The 23,994-nt window shown below is 43.9% G+C and overlaps 1 protein-coding gene across 2 annotated transcripts; it reads left to right on the forward strand.

Moving 5' to 3' along the window:
• The first annotated feature begins 13,256 nt into the window (after positions 1–13,256).
• On the forward strand, positions 13,257–17,959 carry LOC146181156 (uncharacterized). Of its 2 annotated transcripts, none has more exons than XM_084576276.1 (3): positions 13,257–14,361; positions 14,835–14,917; positions 16,813–17,959. In XM_084576276.1, exons 1-3 carry the CDS (start codon positions 14,163–14,165, stop codon positions 16,933–16,935), a joined length of 405 nt encoding a protein of 134 aa, XP_084432402.1. In that variant the 5' UTR covers positions 13,257–14,162; the 3' UTR covers positions 16,936–17,959. The 2 variants fall into 2 exon arrangements, with proteins under 2 accessions (XP_084432402.1, XP_084432403.1); XM_084576277.1 differs by having other exon boundaries at positions 16,819–17,959.
• The last annotated feature ends 6,035 nt before the right edge of the window (positions 17,960–23,994 follow it).

Genomic DNA, 23,994 nt, shown 5'->3' on the forward strand with positions numbered 1-23,994 from the left:
GGCGCAGGACACTCCGCTTGAAGATTTACCTGGCTGGGTTTATGTTCCTCCTGCTCAAAGTGATGCGCATGGAAGTTCGCCGACCAGGCGGCATGTTAATGCGTCTCATACCGCTGCGTTTGAAAGATCTCCGGCAGGTCATGTCACTCGTCGTCGTACATGGCCTGAAACTAGACCAACTCATTGTCCATCAGTTCAGTTTTCACTTCCCGATCATTTTACTTTTGAATACGGAACATCTAAGCGCAGCGCTCCGTTGCGTCGTCATTCATGGCCTAAAAGTAAATATCACAGTCCTCCTTCATGTACACGTTCGCTGCCGGATCATAGCAGGCGTCACTCATCTACTTCTTCGTGGAATTCGGATTCAGTGTCTTCATACTACACAGATGAGGTATTTACCGATTCTCGCTCACCTTCTCCCCCCCATTAGAATACAATGGTTCTTTCCGTGCGAAGGTAGACATTCTTTTTGCGAATACTTACATCACCAGGCATCATGCACATCAGGCAGCACCCTCTGAAGTCTCATCTTCAGGCACAGCGGCCTTCACCTCAGATGAATAAATATTCTTCAAAGCCAAACATCCCGCCTCATGAGATCATGTCGCTGCATGTGTAGGGGCTCCTGAGATAAAAATATATTTCAGAACATGAATAAATATGACTTATAATTTGTACGTAAATAATGTGTACGTTTTCAGAACAATTGAATACCTTTTCTAGACATATATTTGAAGTATTCATAATATTTGTGAATAATGTAGAGCCATTTGCGGCATAAGAAGAATAATCTTCAACATCAGCATAAACCAAAAACTATATTCTGTGCTCTCTACATTGCAAATATACTTAATCGCCTTATTTCCGATAAAAGAAACCCTTTCTAACTGATCACGTTCGTATCACGTATCATGTCGCCCGCACTCTATGTGACCAGGTAAAAGTAGAGAAATTCGAAATTGTGCTCTTACAAAATCTATCCCCCCGACGGCACCTACCCAATTTACAGCAGATAGAAATGCATTCATGTGACACCATAGCATAGTTTGTACCATTGGGATTTGTCCAGCTGTAAAACTGTTGTTAAGTAATTGTATGCCTCTAACATGCGGCGCATAAATAAAAGTTGTAATCTTAAGCAATCGGGAAAAGGTTCCTCCTTTATTTAAAGAAAAGGTTCCTTTTTAAGGTTGCGTTACGTCTGTGGGTAATCACGTAAAAGTATGCGTTTCATATCAACTAGCGCAATTATGCAAAATGTGAAAATAAGTTAAAAGTTTCCACTCTTAATATATGCCAAAGTGAACAAATCTGAATGTATACAATCCTCGGCGATTATTGACCAAATAAGGCATTCACCACAATGTATATTCAAAGCTGCGTATGTGACCGGATCGCCCACCACCTTAAGGATATAAACATTCAGCACAACGAAAATGACTTGGCACCTCGCATCTAGTAAACACGTCTTATTTTCTGGCTAAAATGATTCTAAGAAAATTCTCGGAAAAAGGTTCGTGGAACTTTAATGAATTCAGCGTCAATAATCTGGTTTTTCGTTTTTCACGACGCAAAGCTATAGGAACATTAATCTGAAAAAATTACCAGAGTCTGGGTTGCCACCTGCCAAAGTGTTGTTCCTTTTTTCGGCTTCTATTTTTCGCAATGTCCCTCCTTCAGACCGCTAACTATGCTCAAATACTTGACAATAGTTTTGCTTTCACAGTAACACGAACATGTTGTAATTCCGGTTCCTTTTCCTTATTGCAGCTGATTTAGTTGTTCATTCTACATGTTCACACAATTCTCAAAGAAAGAAATGCTCAGTTAATTTAGGCAGTGAATCGAGGTATTTATCCTCCCTGAGGTGCAGCAGCATTGCAGATATGCAGAAGCTTCCGCGGGCTTCCTGCCATGCACAAACTGCAAAGGAATAGACCCGGTTGTCTTTCGAATGGAGCTTTTACATGGGAAGCACAAACAGTGCAAGATGGAGCCTTGCGCTAACTCTTCGCTGTCTCCGAGGATTTAGAACACACGCTTCGTCAGTCCGTTCATCGGTGACTTCTGAGGCCGTTTCTCCAACGCCATGTTTCAGTGCAGCTTATGGTCAACTGTGTGAGCTGAGCTGTAAACGCTGTATCTCTGTCTGTTTTTCTTTCAGTATTCTCCACGTTTCAGGGTAATGTATTCGATAAAAGAATTAATCATATCTTCTGTGACATCTACACCTGGTCAGCCAAGCGACTGGGGAAAATGCTTGAAGGTTTATGATTGCGTTCAGTGTGTTTAAGATGTTATAATAAAATGTGGTCGAGGGAGCATATAGCAGCATTTGAAGCTAGCAGAATAACAAAACGGTGGGTTCGCAAAACAACACAAATAAATTTTGTCATTTGTGATTCCTTCTACTGCGTTGGCATTTGTTAGGTGAGATGGTACAATCGACATTTTACCACTTCCTATAGAAACCAGCTCCAAGTTTTCTAATTGCGGGATCAGTTATTTGGTGATCCTCCGCATGATGATGTGTTGCAACGAATATTGGTGCCTACTTCTGAACGACATGCGATTAGGTTGCCTACTGTTATATCGCCTCTGGCTTTCCTGCAGCAGGACATAACACCTATTCGCTTGTCGGTAGGTGAACCCTGTATTTATTATTTGAGGCATGCCCAGCTTTCTGGAAAATTTACTACTCACGCCATCTACCGGAAGGTGGCGGCGCCAGGGTGCGTTACTTAATGGGAATGGGTACGAAAAAATACGTAAAACGTGAACAAAAGCTTGTACGCCAAATGATTCCGGGATTTATATAATATATAGTTAGCCGAAGATTGTGCCGAAGTTTCAGTTCTGTGCTCTTATTACACGAGCTTCCCAACGCGTCTGAATATTATGCATTGCTTCCTATGGCAAGGCACCAAAATTTCCCTCTTTTTCAGACTTTGAAACCGTATAGCGTCGTAACGCGGATAGATATCGAAAATGATTCCCGGTTTTAGGTACCCTAACATATGCTGATTAAAATGGTTTGTGTCGATCTGGCATAGATTTTTTCATGCAGCTTCCTGGGGTCGTTTTATGTGAAACCTGATGTCGGCTCGCATATGAAACACGGCGCCTGCAATGGGCAGTTACGCAGAAGAGATGGTTGGGTGATTCCACATAAGATGGATGAAAGCGTGGCTTGTAGAAGTTTTTATGTGATGTTCCCTGATGTTTAAATAAAAAAAAAATATCTGCACCTGGTTTTAATCCATTTTTGTTTTCTATAAGCACCGGGTATAATTAATGGCCAAGAGGTCTGGCGCCGTGATTAAATGCTCTGCTGCTTGGCTAAGTTTCTATGAATGACATAAAATGTTAAAGTTATGTAAATAAAAATCGTTCGACTACATATCAAAATGTTTTTATTTTTGTTTTTTATAGCGAACTTTTAAAGGAAACGTCAGCCCAAGGAGACGACTTTTTTGTTTGCTATTTTGCGTACTTAAATAAAAAAATTACGACAAAGCAGCAGTAATGCGCATTATGTTTAATGGAAACGTATCTATCAAACTGCCGGCGCTCCTATCTGACATTTCCGATTTAGCGTTATGATCGGGCTAACTTCAACAAACGCTGCGCAATGGAAAATTCGGACAACAATGAAAATACTTTGTATTTCTTAAAATTTGTCCACATATTATTCTCTACATCTGCTTTTATAATCACTAAAAACTTATTGCCTAATTTCATTGCACTAATAGTTACGGCTTCTTTAATGAGCTCCCTGCGCAAGGCTCAGTGCGCAATGCGGGTTGTAGTCGACGGGGTCATTCCAAGCCAACTCATCCAGACTTTGCACTCGACCATCTTCGATTTCTTTCTAAAAAATTATGGCTTGTTGTATTACTGTGATGAATATTATCCTGGCCTTCTTTTAGTGGGAAAACATTTTCCAACGTGGCCACCGTTTGCAAACGGAGCAAAACCTAGCCGCACAATCAAATTTTTAAAAATTAAAGTTCTTGACGCACAACTTTTAAACTTTTCATGCAAATAAAACAAACATGTTTAAAATGAGTGCACATATAGATTATTTATTATAAATAAAACGCGCATAATTATGATTTACAAACATTTCAAGCTCTGAAGCTTACATTTCGTTCTACTGTATACCCTTCACAGGAGGCACTCGAAGCAGTGGAATAGGTCTCTGTCCATGCCGTCGCAGTCAACCGCATCGCCCCTGTTACGCTAGCTGCTAGCTTTACTAAAAAAAGGCAGTTCGTTTTGAAAAGGGCAATATAATGCGAACATAAAATATTATAATACACACTGTCCTACGGAACAATCGGAAACAAAATTTGTGCAGTCTGAATCACCGCGTCATTACAATGTATTGCTGTTACAATACAACGTAAACAGTCCACTATAGATGTCGCTATAATATTATTGAAGCTAAAAACATTTCACTACGGATAGGACGCATAAAAGAAGCAATGCTTTAAGAAAAAATAGGAAGGCAAACTTCTCGTCGGTTAGCAAAGAATATCAGTCAGCAAAAGTTGACGTAATTTGAATATAAATATGCTCACAGTTTATACAGCCAATGCAGCTTATGTCGGACAATGTAGCAGTATCCTTGAGAGTTTCAAATGTCGGGGCTTGAGCTCCCTAGATGGTGCAGAAACAACGGCACAGAACGGCAGACTATCACATGCAGGAATAAGCGGACAAAGGAGTCAGGCCCTCTTAAATAACCTCGGGCGTAGTTTTGGCGCCTTTTTTGCCGGACAGGAGTCCTTTCTTCTATTTTCAGTCCTGCTGTACCGGATTGGTGTATTTTCCCTCGCCGGAGACGTCTCCGCAGTCTCACTGACTTTAGATATTTAGCTTTCGGCATCGCAAGTGTGTGTGTGTGTGTGTGTGCGTGTGTGTGTGTGTGTGTGTGTGTGTGTGTGTGTGTGTGTGTGTGTGTGTGTGTGTCGCGCGGCCCTGGAGCCTAATATATGTATATGTTTATTTATCCACTGCACAGAAGAGAGAGAGAGTTTTCTTCTTGGTCTCAAATTTAGTGCGCCGCCTGTGCTACGCTATGAGCAAGGAGGGCAGGCGTTCCCATTTCGTTTCTCCGTATGTGTACATGAAGCGCCCCTCTCCACCCATAAAAACTGGGCAGTAAATCGTGCCTACTTAAAGCATTCGAATGCTGCACCCTTCGTTCTCTTCGCGCATTTGTCTTGACTCTTGGTGTCATACATCAATATGTCAGCGGGAAGGCCAAGTCAGGCAGCCATGTCACTCACATAGAACTGACAAAACGAATGGCGATGCAGGGAAGAAAAAAGCGACAGTATGGTGCTCTTTGTTCTGGTGCCTGTGACGGGCGTAGCTGGGTTTTAAAGCGAAAAAAGAATAAACCAAGACCCGAGGATAAGCCCCTTTACCATGCGTTCAGCAGGGAATCTCAGAATGTGCGAATACGCTTCCAAGAAAAAAGCAATTCCCCTGCCCGCAGCGGCCCAAGTGTCCGAACCCCACTTTGCGGAGAACCACATCTCTGTTTTTTTTGCCTTTTATTAATATAGCCTTCGTGAAGTTAAGGAAATGCACGCGACCTCTCTCTGCAGCTCGTTGCGTGCTCGAATTCTTGGTAGCTGCAAGGAGGAAGTTTGTACACCAGTTCTGTAGCTTCAGGTCAAGCGCAGACGTTTCGGCCCCACATTCTTTACTTGGGCTTCCGATGTTTCAGGCTCGTCAGGCGAGCAGTACGCTGGGCTTTAAATCAAGAGATATCAGTTTTAGTGCCTCTCTCGGCTGCAAATGCTTTCTTCCTTTGTAGGACGCACGAGGGGCGCAGGCCAGCGGAAAGGAATCAGTGGCGAAAGCTTGGTCCCGCACAGAGCCAACGGGCACAAAAAATACAGGCAGCGAACCTTCTTTATTAAGAAGACTCCCCATTTCTTTCTCTTTCTGCCCCCCTCTTCACACTAAACGGGTGACTAGGGTCCCACAAGAGCAAAGAATAGTCAGGCAGAAAGAGGGTACGACCGTTTGGTGAGAGCGGCCGGCCTGTATCTTTGCTCTGGTGCTGAACAATGGGAGAATCTCTTTGTTTAGTAGCAGTCGCGACAACCCAAAGAGGACCGGTCCAAACGTTCGCTTTTTACAAGCGGAAAGCGAGTACATTTTCAGTGGAAAGCTTTGCTTAGAACAGGAGCTTAATTGGTGAGTGACAGTCATTGCGCCGGCGATTCACCCACGGCACCGATAGCCTCCAAAGGAGCCGCTGCAGGTTCTGAAGCGGCTGTTACACAGAAGGATAAACATAAAAAAAAATGTGTTTGTCGACCGTAGAAGCTGCTGTTTTACTCCGTAAGCACCTGAGCTGCGGTCAATGGTAAATGAAAGGGACTGAAGAGGTTAGTAGGAGAATAACACGGAGAAAAGCAAGCGCAGAACTATAGGCTATTGTGTTTCTACGCAGGTTCCCGGCATAGAATTCCGGGTGAATACTTTTTCACAATAACGGAAACTTAGAACAGTAATCCGAACATTATTATAGGCTACCCTAATTTCCATTTTGAAAAATACAGGTTTCGCTGCACAGGTGTAATAAATTCTCTGAACGCATCACCGTACCCACCTGTCCGCTGCCCCCAGAGGATAATTCTGCAAGAGTCAGCCCACGCGCGTAATCCTGCATGCCGCCTTTAAAGAAATGCTCTCATGATTGCCTGCAAAGGCCATCATGACGCTTTGTGACAGATTACTCGGCGTTATTGGAAACGGCAATTTATCCCTGTCTCGTTCACTGAGGTGCCAGTGATCCTCGACATAATGTCCGAAGTTTGGCGACAATTAACATCCAGTGTAATGTGAACACAGGGCACAAGTCTCTATCGGTAAAATCATTTCTGGCTTCTGATGTAGCCTTTTCCCTGTTGTTGCTAAGGGCTAACAAGTGGAATTCTACGAGTATCAGGAATTTAGTGGGGAACAGTTGCGTGCAGGGGGCGATATAGTGGATAAAATTGGCAGCAAGCCCCTGGTTGTACTGCGCGCGAACCTTCTCAAAGGAAAGAGTGCCATTGCATGCATAATTGAGGGTAGTTTATGAAGAACAGGTCCTTGATTTCAAGGATTAGCCCAACCCACAGGGTAGCGCCAAAAGTTGCACTTCTTTTGTTGCTCAGTACCCTTGGAGCCAGCCTCAGAAATTGACAGGCCCTTTTCATTCGTCAATAAAGATCCAAAAAACAAATTGAGGCCCCGTGCTTGGCCCGTACTTCTACTATGATGAGGCTTTAACTGAAACGTTCATTCGAAAATTGGAGTCTTAATATAGTATCTCTGTGAGATTATTTTGTTCTTTAGATACAGTTGTTCACAATGTTTACGTGACTTCACCTACTTAGCTTGTTATAGATGTTCAACACCACTGGATTACCATGTTTAAGAGGTATAATCCCCTGTGAAGAAAGGGAACGAACCATCTTGAAATTATTGGTGCAGTCAACAGATGTAACGAAGGCATACGTCCGCCCAAATCAAATATACCACTGGCGCACATGTACAGTTTTGCAGATCGCTATGCTCGCTCCTGTACTGCCTTTAAATTATACAGTAAGACCACTCACCACTCCGCTGGCCCTCTGGGCCCTTTACTATGGCCTGCTCTTCTTTTGAATGCTTTGACATTAAATATTGTTTTCCGCTTCAATACAGTCCCGCTGTTAATAGACAGGCCATCGTCACCGTCGATGACCTGACTCGTTACGCGGAGGCCACTGCTCTAACAGGGATGTTTTAAAGGCAGCACATTTTTTTTCCAACGCGAAGCTCCTCGAGGCCCGGAGTGTCAAGAATGCTGCATTTTAAGCATAAAAGGCTGCCAGCTTTCGTCGACGGCAACCTGGATGGGATGTCAGAATAAACCCAGGAGCCAACAATTTTCCTTTATTGTGGACCCAATCTCTCTTCATTCGGCGTGAACATTTAGGCACCGAACGATATTTCACGAAATGGGTGCGATCTCTTACGCTTCGACGCCCTACCCAAGGATGACGCTACAGCGCCATACACTCGCGTAGGACTCCTCTCGACACCGGAGTCCCAGGCAGCAGCAGTTCGAATGGGGTGCGACATCTCAAATTCAGTATGTCACTGTGTTCCGTTGCCGGCTCATGGCGTTTATCTCTTTACAAGACGCTTGAATAATGACTCGAGAAATCGAACGCACTACTTTGCCTACGTTCTCGTCAGGCTAACATCTCTTCCTGGCCGCGGACGCATGTGCACCGTTAAGCATTTGGCTGCCGCCATTACCAAACCTTCTTAAGCCGAGCAAACCAACCTGAATAAGAAGGGGAAGGAAACGTCTTGCTGAAAGCGGTTACTTTGCGAGTTGTACGCCGCGGCAGAAGACTACGCAACCTACCGGCAACAACATATTATACGGCGACCTGCGAGATGACGTGGCCACCTCGGAGCGCAACTGCGTACCTAAAGCGCACAATTGCAGGTAATTGGTAGGACGCGGAATGAAAACGCTAAAAGACTTAGCGCGCTGCTTTTTTTTTTACATAAGAAAACCTGGTATACTGTACAGTATACCCATATTATGATATTGGTTCGTGCTTCTTAGAGCCAATCCACTGTTCCCGCAACCATTTTATGCCTACATCTGCTCTCGATAGAGGCAGATGCACTAAACTGTTTCCGAAGTCCTCGCACTAACTGCACATCCACTGATAATTGAATATTGCATACTGACCGCAAACGCAAGGCCTCGCAGTGCTATTGAACCAAACCCTTTGGGCATTCTCGCTATATAATTTACATACGACTGAGAGCTCCTACTGGGTTCGAGTACTGATAATTTTAAGTTAGCGTACAACGCTGCCAACCAAAAGAATAACAAGAATTTTGTCCTTCCTCCCACACGCAGTCTTCAGCCAATCCGTACCTTCGGCACTATTTTCCTTTGCAATAGAGATACCTTTAAGTATACTGCTCTGGTAAAAAACACGCAGAAGGCCGAGCAATGTTTCAGCTAGCCCAGAAGTTTAGATTCTGCATGTACGTACAGTTACAGCGAAGACCATCGCAACAGGTACTAATCTGCTCCAATTTTTACTAGCCGACAGCTTCGTTTAGTAGTGGTTCCTTCTAAACGCACATTTTCTACCAAGTATCATGTGTCTTTAGCGCGGTTTAAACGCATCTCCTCCATCAATTACCTGATTAAGTCAGTCACTCCTTTTTTGGTCCACCGCAGCCGTTATCACTGGGTTTTCCAGTTTGTTGCCTGAAGTAACACCGTCATTCTTTTTTCATCTCTTCCACGTGAGGCGCTAGGGTGGCCACTCCGTCACATCAAGCTCTTAGAGAAAATAACAGGAATACTCGGAACTGTCATTGTCCATCGCCATTGCTGAGTTCTACGCGGATGTCTCGTGTGGACTTTGCTGCCTCCGGCTGGGAACAGTGTATTCGGGCCTCCGCGCTTGTATATGCGCTAGTGGTTCGCGGTTGTACTCACACAATTTATCCCTTCTTCATTATGAACTGCTAAATGTCTTCAATCCCTTCGGGCGTTTAGTTCTTTTGACATTTCGTGGCATAACTAGTTTTTTCCTTGCTCTGAACCGTCATGAGGCATTGCTTACGCAGGCCTGCGCGGAACTACAGACGAGAAAAATGCAAAAGTTACAGTTCACTTTTGTTACTTCGCCCTTTGATGCTCACATATATCTTGTGTAATTTTATGAGCCTAGCTGATGTTTAACAAGTGAGCGAAGGGAAAGGGTATCTTTTAAAGAACTGAAAGAGTGTCCAACCCCACTTCAACATGGCAATATTATCGCCATTAAAAATGCCTGTGTATTCCTTCATAAAGTTTAGCTGGCTGTATTTTTTGTCCAGCACCGAGAAATGTTTTCGCAAACTAAACGCGCGGAAATATGTTCTGCCGCCGAGCTTATGGCTGCCTGTCAATGCCTAATATTATTTCGGTATCGAGCATTGCCGTTTAGCTTTGAATAAGCTACTAATCGGGGGGAGGAGGGGGGGCTGCCGCACAACCATTGTGATGTCAAGGTAAGGCAAGGTTGTTCAGGAATTAAATGATATAAACTTTTATTCTCAGAAAATATCTCGCCTTGCCCAAAATTTCCGAACCACAATACATTCGGTTGCATTTGAAGAATCTATTTAACGGCAAAAAAAAAATGTGATTTTGTTTAGTTTATATTTACTGCAGATCGCTTGTTAAACCGAAAATACAAACTAGTACCAAACACTTTCAGCTCCTGCTGACATATTTTGTCCGCAGATAGCAATTGTTTCTAGCAGAGGGTTTACTTATCAGTATGTTATATTACTGATAAGTAAACCTATCTTTGTTAATCCCTTATTTTCTCTAAGGAAAAACACATTTTACAAAGTAAATATTTCAAATTTAAATTCAATCAATAAATTTGTGAGAAAATGCAAGGATTTCTAGGAGCGCTGGCCTGGCCCATAATGTGTCGCCCCACCATGGCGGTGCAGTGGGTATGGCGCTCGACTATTTTGCCAAAGAATTCGGGTTTGAATCGTGGCCTCGGAGGCCTCTCTTCGATGCAGGGAAAAGCAAGGCACCGGTGTTCTGTGCGATGTCAGTGCCCTTTAAAAAACCCCAGGTGGTCAAAATTTCCAGTCTTTCACTACAGCGTTTCTCATAGCCTGAGTCGCTTTTGGACGTTGAACAGCACAAAACAAAGCAAACAAAAAATTATAATGTTTCACCTGATGAAATAATTCATTGATATGATCAGTAGTATTACGTTTCACCTGATGAAATAATTCATCGATATGATGAGTAGTATTACGAGCGCTCTGTGCAATTGGGCCGTTTTTGAAGCTGAGTCCGCTATAAATCACTACAGCTTTTTTTCTAATAAATGAAGGTGTTCATCTCGTAAGGGTTTGCAATCATTGCAACAATTCCTATGCCAGTTGCGCTAGCAATGGGATATACAGAGCAAATGGAGAATCGCAAATTTCGCGGCATTCACATATATGTAGAAACTCAAACAATATTACGATGCCACCACGAGAAGAGCCGTGTCCTTAAGTAGCATTGATTTGTATTCATCAATTTCTCTCAAGTGGACCATATTTATGGTATAAAGAACTCCGAATATCCACAAGCGATACTAGTCCTTACTAAAAGCGTTGATGGCAGTTCAGATCTGTTCACCGTCAGCCTCGTTGTTTTTAGGCAGGCTGTCGCACTTTACCATACTCTGCAGCATGACAACGAATACTGCTAAGCAACAATATTAATTACTTAAGTGCAAAGCCCACATACAAAATTTCAAATACCGGGCTTCCTTCCCGCAGAGGCATGTTGTGTAAACGAGGTGTTGGTGCATGGCGCCACCACGGACTCTCAGCTTGCATACTCAAGCTGTCATGTGTACCGTGGCGATAGGCTGTAAGTTGACGGGTAGAAGCCATAAACGGCGGTGGTGGAGGCCGTAGTCAGGCTTCGGCAGATTGGAGGCTCACGTTTTTACCTGGCGATGGGCTCCGGGACCTTTTTCTCGTAAAATCAGGAACCAGACGTGACATACACTGTAAAAACAAATACACCTTTTTGGGCATTTGACTGATTCAAAACACCCTTACACCCTGAGTCTAGGGTGTTCGTGCCATTGAAAATCACCACTTGCATGCCAAAAGGGTGCTTTGGTTGGAGAATATGCCTTAGGGTGTTACGGGCAAGCAATATCACCTAACATGCTGGGGTATATGGCTGCGTAACTTCATAGCCTTTATACTCAAGCGGCGCTGCTAATATAACCCAACACCTAAATAAAGCATCAAAAGTAACGCTAAAATTAAAATTACACACGAATGCTTTCTAAAAATGAAACAGAAACTGAAACAAAATTTCACCGCCAGGAGGCCGCCGGTAGCTACGAACGCTCTTTTCAAATTTCACAATATGGCCGTTAGCATTGTGGGTTGCGTTTCGACCACGTTTCGGCGAATACTGAATGTGCTTCTTCGATTGTGTACCCTCGTGAAATGTGTTGCATTTCCCATGCATGTGTGTTACAGAAGTGTGTACGCTTGTGAAGTGCCTTCTACATGTGGTGTTTAACGCAAACGGGCATTTATCGTGTCGGCAAGTGTCCGGGCTTCTGTTTGCTTTGCTCAGGCCGAAGGACTGCTGCACCGCTTTATGTTTGAGATGTTCGAAAGAAGAAGGCATGGACGATTTTTTTTTTTTTTCTGCGTGACAAAGAGGTATATGCGCCGACAACATTGCACTCGCGCTGAAATCGCACTGGTTGGTTCGGTGCCGGTGATACGAAGGCGGACAGCGTACTTTGCGGCTGACGCAATCGCCTGTAAAGGTAAGCCTATTCTCACGCATATTGCGCTTTGTGGGAACAGTGTCCTACCGGATTGCTGCATTCTGTGTCTTTTTGTGCCGGAACGCTCCAGAATGTGCTGTAATGAAAACGTGAGACACGCGCTTGTTTTCGCCTGGCTGCCAAAATGACATCGCACATGTGGTAGATGTCGCGGCGAGTTACGCAGATTTCGCGCAAGAACATCAGTCTCAATTTTCTTGAACAGAAATAATGTATGTGCTACGTTTCCTTGCATTTTGTACGCGCAGGAGGTTCACGAAACGATTTTCGTTTCTTGACAGTTTGATACTTTCGCTAAGTTCGCAACGACTCGGTTTTCTGCTATCGTTTCCGTTCGTGCGGCAAGGTCATGTTGGCGTACTGCCTTAATTCTCCTAGCACTCTCGACTGCCCCCTCCTCCCTCATCTCTTACACTTCGCGCTCGCTCTCCTGAAACCTCTTTCATGCTTCGTCATCTTCTTTCACTCGGAGCGCTGCGACCCCCCCCCCCCCCTTTCTTTTTTATTTACTCGGAGCATAGGCGCGCACCGTCCTGCTGCTCGGGGAGCGTCCTCCCGCAGCCCTTCTGTTTAAATTTTTTCTTCGAGGCGGCTATGTTCGTTCTCGGCGGCCGTTTAGCGCGGCACGCCTCTGCGCTCGTGCTCTCGGCATCGAAGTGCGCTGGTCGGCCGGCCTGGTTGCATAATAGTTTATTCCAAACTGCGTAAACTGTATGCCGCTATCGTCAGCCTATGTTAACTTCCCCGCGTCTGGATTTGCCTCTCTTAATCACAATGGGAGCATTTTTCATTTTACGGGGACCATATTTTGCGGTTGCATTTTTATTATGCTGCTTTTGTTATGGCGTTTACTTTCGCTCTCGAAGAATCATTTAGGTACGTATTTTATTTTCAGCAAGACTTCAATTAAGGCACTTGTACACGTGCTAAGTCAGCTGATGTGGTTCAAACCATCCAGTTTTCATTATTTTAGTGGTCACATTTCAACATAACTGTTTGACCGCATTACTTGATTTTTATGTCTTTAGACTAGAATAAATGGATATTCGATACTGATGCCTCAGCATTCAAGTAGAGGTCGACAGCTTGAATTCTGTGGCCAAATATTGTACCGGATGTTGCTATTACAGAGTTTGATTCTGACCAGATGTTTAATTTTTTTTTTTTTTTGCTTAAATGTACATATGAAGCGGTTATCATAGCCTTATTCGCATATGTTTACCTTCTTTGCTCATCACAGTGCGCATATTGCAGGCAAATTTGTGACTTACTGTTATTAAAAAATTTGTAATGTATGTGTTGAAAGCAGTTTACTGATTTAAAGGGCCCAGAAAACAATTTGACTTTCATATGCTAACGATGCATGTCTGTAGATTGTCTCTAAGAATTGAAGCCTACTTTTTAAAGCTGAGCGGGGACCCTTAGTTTAGAGATATATTACATATTTTATTGCCATTCAGCCGTGTGCCAAGTTGAGGGAAGGAGGATCATAATTTTTGCTTTGTTATTTTTTATATTAGACTTTCCTTAATATTGCTTGCAGTTTGGCGATGAGTGGCAAAATACTGATGGTTTTTGCAGTTTTCTAACCTTAGTAAATATTTGTATTTGCTGTTTGCTAATGCCAGTTTTTTTTTTTGTTTTTTTTTCAGATATGTACAAAGGCATCAATTGCCTTAGCTTTCATACAATGGTTTTTAATATTAAGTTACTTGAAACATTGAGTAAAATGAATTCTTTATGTCTACCATTCAGACAAACTTGCAGTTCTTACATGACTTCAACATGCTGATCAAGAAGGACGGCAAAGAGGCAGTTGAAATTGGCCTTAACAAGACACTTGTCTTGGTTTTGAAGGACACCATTCGTGCAAGAAAAAAGGACATTGCCCGGGTGCTCGAAGTATGTTCTGAGGGAATGCGTGAAAGGAGAAAGAAGCGTAAGTATTAAGCTGTTTCCTTCTGTTTGCTGCATGTGCTATCTAATTGGCAGTTTTTCGCTAAATGCCTACATTTTTGCCATTTTGCATTGCCTTATAGATATACTAAAAACATGGCTGAGCATCAGAAAGAATAATAAAACCATAACTAGCCTGTGCATTTCTTCATATGTAACAATTTTCGCATTAGCTAAATTTAAATTACTATTGTTCTTCTCCATTGTAATGGTGCAGCCTTTTCGAATCTGTTCAACTAGTAGCAGAGAATTAGGTAATACCTGATTCAAATCTTCACAAGCTTTGCTAATTTTTGCTGTCAGATGTTTGGCTTTCAGTTTGCGTTCCTCTACATGTTTTCAATTTTGTTTATTTGCCTTCCTAAATTAGACAATAAATTATCGCCTCAAAACTCGGCTGTCTCTTTTTACCTGCAAGGAGGTACACCATTGTTGTGTTGCTTATTTCTGTTGTAGATGTACAGACAGTATGCATTCTGCAACTCTTGGCAAACATTGGGAACCAGCCGGGAGCTCTGGATGTTATGTTTGTATCATTTGTAAGTTTTCTCTTTGTCATTTGAATATTCAGGAAGCCTACTTGAAACCGACTTTATTAGCGAATTTTCTTTGTTTCTAAAATGGTTTGCAGTCTAACTTGTAATATGTATTAGTGTTTCATAATTCAAATAGAAATACTACACAAGTTTTCATCACAACTGTGAATTCTTTGCTGTGAAAGGATTATTTACACTGTAAGTACAATGAAAAGCACTTTTAAGGGACTCCCGCCATCACATGCTTACCACGTCGTATTGCATACAAGAGTCACCTGATGAAGCACTGGTAATGTCAAGATTGGTGCAGTGTGCCATTTGACTAAGCACTCTGCTGCAGTGGACCAGCAGTGCTTTATCAGATGGCTCTTGCAGGCAGCTTGCTGGGGTTTAGCATTTGCTGGAAAGGGGTCTCTCAACCTGCTCATACATGCTAGTACCTAACATGTTCCTAATGTCTGGAATATATAATCTGCGACTGCTTCAAAAGAAATATTTGCCACATTGTCTTATCGTACAGGCTTCTGAAGGTGGGTATTGCAGTTTAATAGTTGTTTTAAAAAAATGCTGTAATTTGCTAGCCAAGTTTGAAATGATGTAATAATTTTAATTCTTCTGAGATTAGGTTTACCACATTGGTTGGGAGAAAATACTGCTGTGTTTCAAGATTCATGCTGTATAAATATAATGCCTTCAACTACAGATGCTAACATTTTATGCATTAACCATGTGGCACTGTAGTAAACATTTCTCAATAAATCCAAATTGTTATTTTTGCATTTCAAGTTAGTCAACATATTTTTAATATTCGAACCTTTAAGATTTAAAGTGCTCAGACTGCCTGCCGCTATAACGATTACAACTTCTTGAACACTTGAGCTTCCTGCCGCCTCTTGAGGCTTACCACTGTTGTTCTGGATGTCTATGCATACAATGTGCTATGCGTGGAAAATGTTTTAGCATGAAATGCTTCAGTGTCGACATTTTTTAGAGATTCTGCTGTTTGGTTGTTTGGTAACGCTCTGCTGTTGCACATGTAATTGTCGCTCAACTCAAAGCTCCAGTGTACACTTTCAATGAATAATGTGAGATGAAGTTTCAGAACTGCCACATAGAGCAGCGAGAACACTTTTTCCTTGTTACTAAACCTTAAATGTTAACACTTCAGGAAGCATTGCGATGACGTAGGGCTTGGCTGGTTCATACTTAGCACAAGAAGACGTGCAAAAGTTCAGAAATGCATTATGTGTTATGTATTACATGCACTTTGTTTTTTTTTTTTTTTTGTAGTGCCCCATCACTAAGTATGCTCTTTCCACGTTTCTTTTGTTTGGTTCTGCAGTATCTACTCGGCTAGTGCGGGGTATGCTGTAGGCCTTGTGTGAAGCCTTCAATTGAGCCAGCTGTTATTTCAGTAGTAAACACCGTGCTCCGGTGCTGTTTATTGTTTATTTACATTTTTAACTATCATAATAAGCATTCCAGTTCATGTGAAATGAAAAGTTCGTGGGGCAGCATAGAAGTTCTCTAACCCAGGTGCTTTTGATGAGTGTAGCCATTTTTGTTTGATAAAATAGCTTGCATAATCTAAAATTACCATGCAACAGCATGCTGCATGGATTAAAATGGGTTGACCTTATGTGCTCTCATTTATGACGATCAGACTGCTGGCTTTGTGCCTCCTGAACCAACCATAACAGTATACTCTGCATTGTTAATTTTGAGATAACCACCAGTGGTTTCTGATAGGGCCCTTTTCCAGCACACTGCGGTACACTAAATGGGCATTGGCGTATTCTAAATATAGAGTAGAAAATATGTTGAATTTGCTTTTTGCCAGGTGCAGTGCATATTTATACAGCTGCTCTGTTATGCACTTCTTTCACAATTTTATGAAGGAACAGGAAGAAAAGCCTGCCACGCCGTGCGTCGGATATACTGGGAGCAGCATCAAAGAAGCTGAAGAGCATTTCCCCTTCATTCAGCAGCGGAAGCTTCTTCGAGTCATCGACTCTACTTAGGATATTGTTCCAATAATGGGTCGATTTTGGCTGTTCAATCTGACATATGACAAGGGGTCCGACAATTTGTGCTGCTTTATAAAGCACCTCTTTTTGGGCGTCTGCGTGTCGAAGCCAAGATGCGCTGCACGACGCTTTATTTCATCGCTTAAGGCCGAATTTTATGCAAGCGCACGCGTTGAAACTGATAAAGCACAGGATTAATATTGTGTAATGCGATTATTGCTGCATACGACTAAAAGTTTTGTTGTTATTTTTAAGAAATGTCACCATGCTGTTGTGTTCATTGTTCGGTTCTGTTTTTGAAAAAAATTGTATACTTTGTTGTCTGCATTTGTTGGAACTGTTTTGCTTCTTTCATTTTTTTAGGTATTTACGTACATACCATGTATGTTTTTGCCCGTCTGCTAGGCTCTCGGTGGAAAGTGGCAGTTTTGTTAAATAAATGAGGCTCCATAGCGCGCATCAATGAAGAAACAGAACACAAGTGCCCCCATGCCCCCCCCCCCCCCCCCCTCCACCAGCACCCGAGCACCCACTAGCCCGAACCCTGACCCTTCTATGCCGAATAAAAGACTTCCTGTTTCCTTCTGTGTGACATTTTTTTGTACCATGCTCTGTGAATTTGAAAAAACAATCATACTGGCATGGGCCATTCTAGATGTCAAAATAATGGCATGCAGCATCTCTTTACATGCTCATTTGGCATTACAGGTGGTTAAAAGGAATACCATTAAGCTTGATTGCAAATGTGCACATAGGAAAAGCATTAAGGAACGTGTAGTGGCAAAAGTAATTCCTAATTAGGGAATGCAATATATGGACGTTATCCGCACTGATTTTTATCAAGGGGTGTAAGGGTGCAATGCCACTGCTTCCACCCTGCAATAGGGTGTAAAGGTGATGAAAACACCCCAGTGCATTGGCCCCATAGAAGGGTGTTATGACCAACCGAAGCACCATCTTTGAGGGTGTACTGGCACTCTGAAGCCACTTTTTTTCAAGGGTGCATGGGTGTTAGTTATAGACATGCGAAAACACCTAATAAGGTGTTTTTGTTTTTACAGTGTATTTTAGCAACCTTTAGGCTATTTATACCCCTGAAAATACAACCTAAAAAGTAAACCCCGAACCAAGTGCATGTGTACTGGTTCTTAGAAGAAATAAAGAAAGAAGGAAAAGGAGCCGTGCCGAAGTAACAAATTATGCCACCATCAGAGACTTTACCAGAGCTTCTTGTTCTGTACTTTTTCGCGCAGTATAAACAAATCAATGACCTGCCAGTGTTTACACTTGCGAGCTCTCTGAAGGCTATCATTGGTTGCAAGCTACAAAGCCAAAAACTAGGATCTGCTGACCTATTGTTCAATTTTCATCCAAAACCCTATCCAACATGTTCCTCACGATAACGAATTTGCCCATCTTGACGCCCAGGCTTCGCCCTAGCTACACTGAACAGCTGCAGGGAGTGATTTTTCAGCAGGGCTTACTTCATGAAACAGACTCAGAGCTCCTAAAGGCCTCCAGAGCGAAGGCGCAATAGCAGTTTCATGATTAACGATCAGGTTAAAAACTAGAAAATAAAAACAAAACATTGTTCTCACTCTCAACCACACCACACTTCCTGAATTCAACAATGCTGAATTTATCCGCTGTAAAGTACGTCCATACATACCAAGCCCCCTCAGGTGTTTTACGTGCCAGCGGTGCGGGCATGGTAGCCAGGTGTGCCTAGGACGGCTTACATGTGCAAAATGCGATACCAACTGCCATGCGAGAGACAACTGCAGTGCAACTGATTTCAGTCGTGTTAATTTGTACTTTCTTCTGGACGATCTGGTTCATATTAGCAAAAAGGAATAGAATTGCGCAAAACGTTATCGTCACTGTCGTCACGTAGCTTTCTTCCTCAACAATGTGTGCCAGTGTATTCCTTTTGGCTAGGATGTGTTAACTGAGAAGGCACACACCCTGAGTACTCAAGATCCTGTGCAGCTTTTCAGGCAAAAAAAAAAGAAACGATAAGTTTGAAAAAAAAACTATAAACGTTTATATGTAGATTCACAAAAAGAGCGATATCCTCTACTCCCTAGGTTGTCGCAGCAGGCCCAAGGGCCAGGCCGCGTCTAGTACCAGCGACACGCAGTGTAATGGTGCTGATGTGCTCCCACCATGCCTCCTTCCTAATCACTCGTCTGCTGCACCACTCTTCGCCATTGAGGAGGTCAGCCTCTCACAGATCTCCGCTATGCCAAGGGCTTCTAGAGAGACTTGGCCATCGTGAAGAAATCATGAAGAATCTTTCTGCTTATCTCCACCCCAGGTGACAAAGGTGACCCTGTACTCCGCAGCGGCTCTTCCGCACAGGGATTCCACTAATGAGACGCGACTTATGCTGGACTGCATCAAGACAAACAAGCATACCCACGTTCAGCCACCTGCTAAGGGTGGCGAATCTTAAACCCCCTTCTACTGGCTTCTATAGTTAAAAATAAGTGGGGAGAGCATCATTTATTGAAGCTGGATGGCTACTGGAAACTCGGGATGACATAAACTTTTAGCTCAACACAAACCAAACCTACTTTGCCTGAAAGAAATGCACTTAAAACCAAGTAACAAGTCTTCTGCAACAGTGGTTAGTATTCTGGAAAGGTAGGTAGGGCAGTGCTCAAGCATCTAGTGGCGTTGTCATTATAGAACGGAAATCACTTCCTTGGGGCCATAACACACTCCGCGTATACTTAGAGGCAGTAGCAACATGAGCCCTAATTTTTTTTAAACTAACAACTGTATGTTCAGTGTACAGCGCACCAAATTACAGCTTCTGTAGCCCAAGCTTTGAAAAACATTTTACCAACTTCCAGAACCATTCCTGGTTGTTCTTGCATGCCATGATTATGGGGTTGTACAAAAAAGATTTCCCGAGGTGTTCTGATTGAAACATTTTTAATCACCTCGGAATTATGTTTGCGTAACCAAAAACACGCAACTGCTACAGCCTACCGCATAAAGTACAACAGCAGCCATAGAATTGGCTATTATCTCCCTGATGCTCTTGGCAGCCACCAAGTGGGTTGCTGTTAAGAGTTCGTACGGACGTGGCCTTTAACTTTCTCCGTAAAGTACACTGGGAATCAAAATCAAGGTGTCACTCATCCCAGCAAAAATTAAAGAATAAGCAGCAGATTGGAAATATTCAGCGAGCACTCAACATTGCCCTGCTCATAAGTATAAAAAAGAACTGAACAACGGTAAATAGTGTACGCCCCAGGTCGCAGATGAGCCAACGTTTCGACAAGTGGACTTGTCTTCGTCTGGGCATAGCGATCATCCCTGGCAGGGGTTTAAATACGCTTTTGCTTCCGAAGAAGAAAAGCTGGGGAGGGGAAAGTGGGTGCGAAAGAGTGGGGAGGAGAGGATGGGTGAGAAGAAAGTGGGTCATGAAGTGAAAAAAAAAGAGAAAGAAAAAATAAGAAAAAAACATCTTGAGTATGTACTTATCAGCCATGGAAGCAGGGATTCTGTAGCCTGCAAAAGAAGTGAAAGCGGCAGCACCAGAAAACGCGCGCACAAAAAAAAACTACAATGCCGGTTAGGTGATTAGTTACCACTAAAGACGGTTTGGTGAAGAAACACCTTACAAAGGGAGGCTATGCAAAGGGCCCTGATAAGGCATATATCTAGGGGGACAATTCTTAAAAGGAGGGGGTAGGGCGGGGTGTACATAGTCACAGGATAATAACCGCATAGTGAAAAATAATAATAACCTTAAGTATGTATCTCAACCTGGAACCGGAGATCCTGGGGCCTACAAAAGAAGTAAAAGCGGCAGTACCAGGAAAAAAAAATCACAGTAAGGGGTAGATGATTAGTCACTACTTAGGCGGGTTTGGTGCAGATACACCTTACAAAGGGAGGGTTTGCGAAGGGCCCTGATAAGATATATGCCTTATCTTATACACCTTTTGCGCTGACCACGTGACCAACTAAGTGAAGTTCCTCAAAGCCGAAGTGACATTTCTCGGGTTTTATTGTCGGGTTTGCATCTGGGAACGTTTTTACCACAAGGCGTAACCATTCTAGGTGTTGGTCGAAGGTAGTCGAAAATGGACGACATCGTCCAAGTAAGCCAAACAGGACTGCTACTTCAAACCGGACGGAACGGTATCCATCATGCGTTGCAATGTGGGCGGTGCCGAGCATAAGCCGCACGGTAGCACCATAAACTCATACAAATCATCGGGTGTTACGAAAGCCGTCTTCTCCCGGTCTCTCTCATCCACCTCTATTGCCAGTACCCACTTTTTAGGTCTAGCGACGCGAGGTAGCGGGCATCTCGCAGTCGATCGAGTGCGTCGTCTATGCGGGGAAGTGGGTAAACGTCCTTTTTAGTAACGAGATTGAAGTTTTCTGTAATCGACGCAGAAATGCAGTGTCGTTCTTCTTTCTGACGAGAACAACCGGAGAAGCCCACGGACTTGTAGACGGCTGAATGACATCGTTGGCAAGCATTTCGGTGACCTGCCTCTGAATTGCAGCTCGTTCGGTTGGATAAACATAGTATAGGCGTTGTTATACAGGGCAAGTGGTCGCGTTTGTTATTATACGGTGCTTGGTTCGGCCCACTTTGCAAGACGAGTCTGCAAAATCTGCCAAGACAGCAAAAAGCAGATCCTTCTGAGCGTGGTTCCAGGCAACCAACTTCGTCATCTACGCAAACCAGCGACCACTTCATCGTCTACGCCAACAAGCCACTGATTGTCTCCGCTTCGTCGTGGAATACAGTTTGTATCACTGCCCCCCTCCTCTGTAGCATGGACTCGATGCGCCGCGGTGCTATTAGGAAGAAATTGGCTAAAAGGGTACACAGAAGTGCCACAAGGACCCAGCGGCGTTGACGAAAAATTCAGTCATGCACGATCATTAAAGTGGTTCAGCCCAACGACGTGCACGTCTTCAGGACGCTGTGGCTTTCGGGATGGAGCTAAGGCTACGGGAACAACGGCGTAGGTGACGTCACTGATACGGCGAACAATCTCGTAAGGGCCGAAGTATCGGCGTAATACCTTTTCAGATAGGCCGCGATGACGAACAGGTGTCCACACTCACACGAAGTCGCCCGGCTCGTAAGTGACGAGTCTTCGGCTGAGGTTATACCGAGCAGCGTCATTCGCCTGTTGTAGGTGGATTCTGAGGCATGCTAGCTGCCGCGCTTTCTCAGCACGCTGAACAAAGATGTAGGCGTCAAGTTCGGTGTCAGAGCCGCAAGAAGGACCAACTGGCATGATGGCATCCATCGGCGTGCTCACTTGACGACCGAAGACAAGCTGGAATGGGGTCAGTCACGTCGTCTCTTGAGTGGCGGTATTGTATGCGATATAGGGCAAACTCGCATCCCAGGTGTGAAGTTCTGCATCCCCATCCATAGAAATCATGTCGGTGAGGGTGCGATTGAGGCGCTCCGCCAGCCCGTTGGTCTGAGGGTGATACGCCGTCGCACGTCGGTGGCTAATGCGAGTCAGAGTCATCACCAACCAGATTAGGTGAGTCGTAAAAGCTGTTCCACGGTCAGTGATTACCACTGCGGGGGCGCCGTGACGTAGGAGGATGTTATGAACAAAAATTGCGCAACTTCGGCTGCAGTACCTTTAACAAGTGACGCTGTCTCTGCGTACCGTGTCAGGTAGTCTGTCAGATGAGGACTTGGGAAGTTCGACGGGGTCGCAGTTCTCGCCTCAGGAACTGCGGCCTCTAGTTTTCCTCACTTGAAGTGTTCTGTCGAAGTCGCATCGAAGAGATAGAGCGGCGTCGCAGCGACGGTGAATTGCGGTCGGACATGGCTAAGCGGTCGGGGGAGAAATGACGACTGGCTGGAGGCTCAGTAGGCGCGGAATACTGTGGCATCGAAGACCACTACCCATAACCTTGAGTAGGTGGTGCTGAGACAGGGAGACGGTTTCAGCCAGCCGATAAGTGTATCAAATTGGCCCGTTATCTGTTGTGCGCCAGGGATTGCGCGGTCTCGGAGCAAGTCGAATAAACAGCGCAGGTTCTTGAGCAGGAGCAGGAGGCGGCTGAAAGTAGGCAGGCTGCGGTGGAGCATATGTAGTTGGTGGTCGGGCAGCAAGAGCCGCATATGTCAACGGTGCTGCGACAAGCATGGATTGAGGGGCTGGAGGAAGATTCAGGTACCTGTTCTTGTATAATTTGGCGCAACTGGGATCAAGGTATATTGAAGGCTCTTCATGGCAGGACATATGGGAGAACTTTCGAGAAACTTCTTCCCGAATGAAGCGCTTGATTTGTGGCAGGAGGGCAGAATTTTCACCTGCATCTGTCACGCCAGCAAGCGACTCAGAGTGCGTGATGTATATATATATATATATATATATATATATAGATCAATTAAGGGGAAATGAGGGTACTCGTTATAATACATGAAGGAAAGAAGCCAACAGCCGGCGAGGCCAAGGAAAGCGTTGGGGATGGTACTTTATGTCTTTTTTTTAATGTTTACTTGGATAATCACATAAATTAGTAATGTAATCTGTTTAGGGGAAAGATAATTAGACACAAAGTAGAAGAAAAAACAACGTGCCGATGGTGGGACCCGAACCCACGACCTCCGAATATCGCGTCCGGTGCTCTTCCAACTGAGCTACATCGGCCGCTGTCCCCCCTGATACTTGCTTGGGTATTTATGTTGTCTGTATACGAACCTTGAGAGTGTTCACCAGCGCCACCCTCAGTCACAGCGGCGGACGTGGAACGTCCTTTGTTACCGCCAGCGTCACGTAGAACGTGGTCAAGAGCGAGGGCGACGGCTGTGCTAGAACCCTCTTACGCTACCTGTGGCTTCAAGACTGCCAGAGCCGAGACCCCCGTAAGCTACAAGCAGATCAATTAAGGGGAAATGAGGGTACTCGTTATAATACATGAAGGAAAGAAGCCAACAGCCGGCGAGGCCAAGGAAAGCGTTGGGGATGGTACTTTATGTCTTTTTTTTAATGTTTACTTGGATAATCACATAAATTAGTAATGTAATCTGTTTAGGGGAAA

Source organism: Amblyomma maculatum, chromosome 8 (assembly GCF_055883805.1).
Source record: "Amblyomma maculatum isolate TAMU_Amacu chromosome 8, ASM5588380v1, whole genome shotgun sequence".
NCBI classification, from domain to species: domain Eukaryota; kingdom Metazoa; phylum Arthropoda; class Arachnida; order Ixodida; family Ixodidae; genus Amblyomma; species Amblyomma maculatum.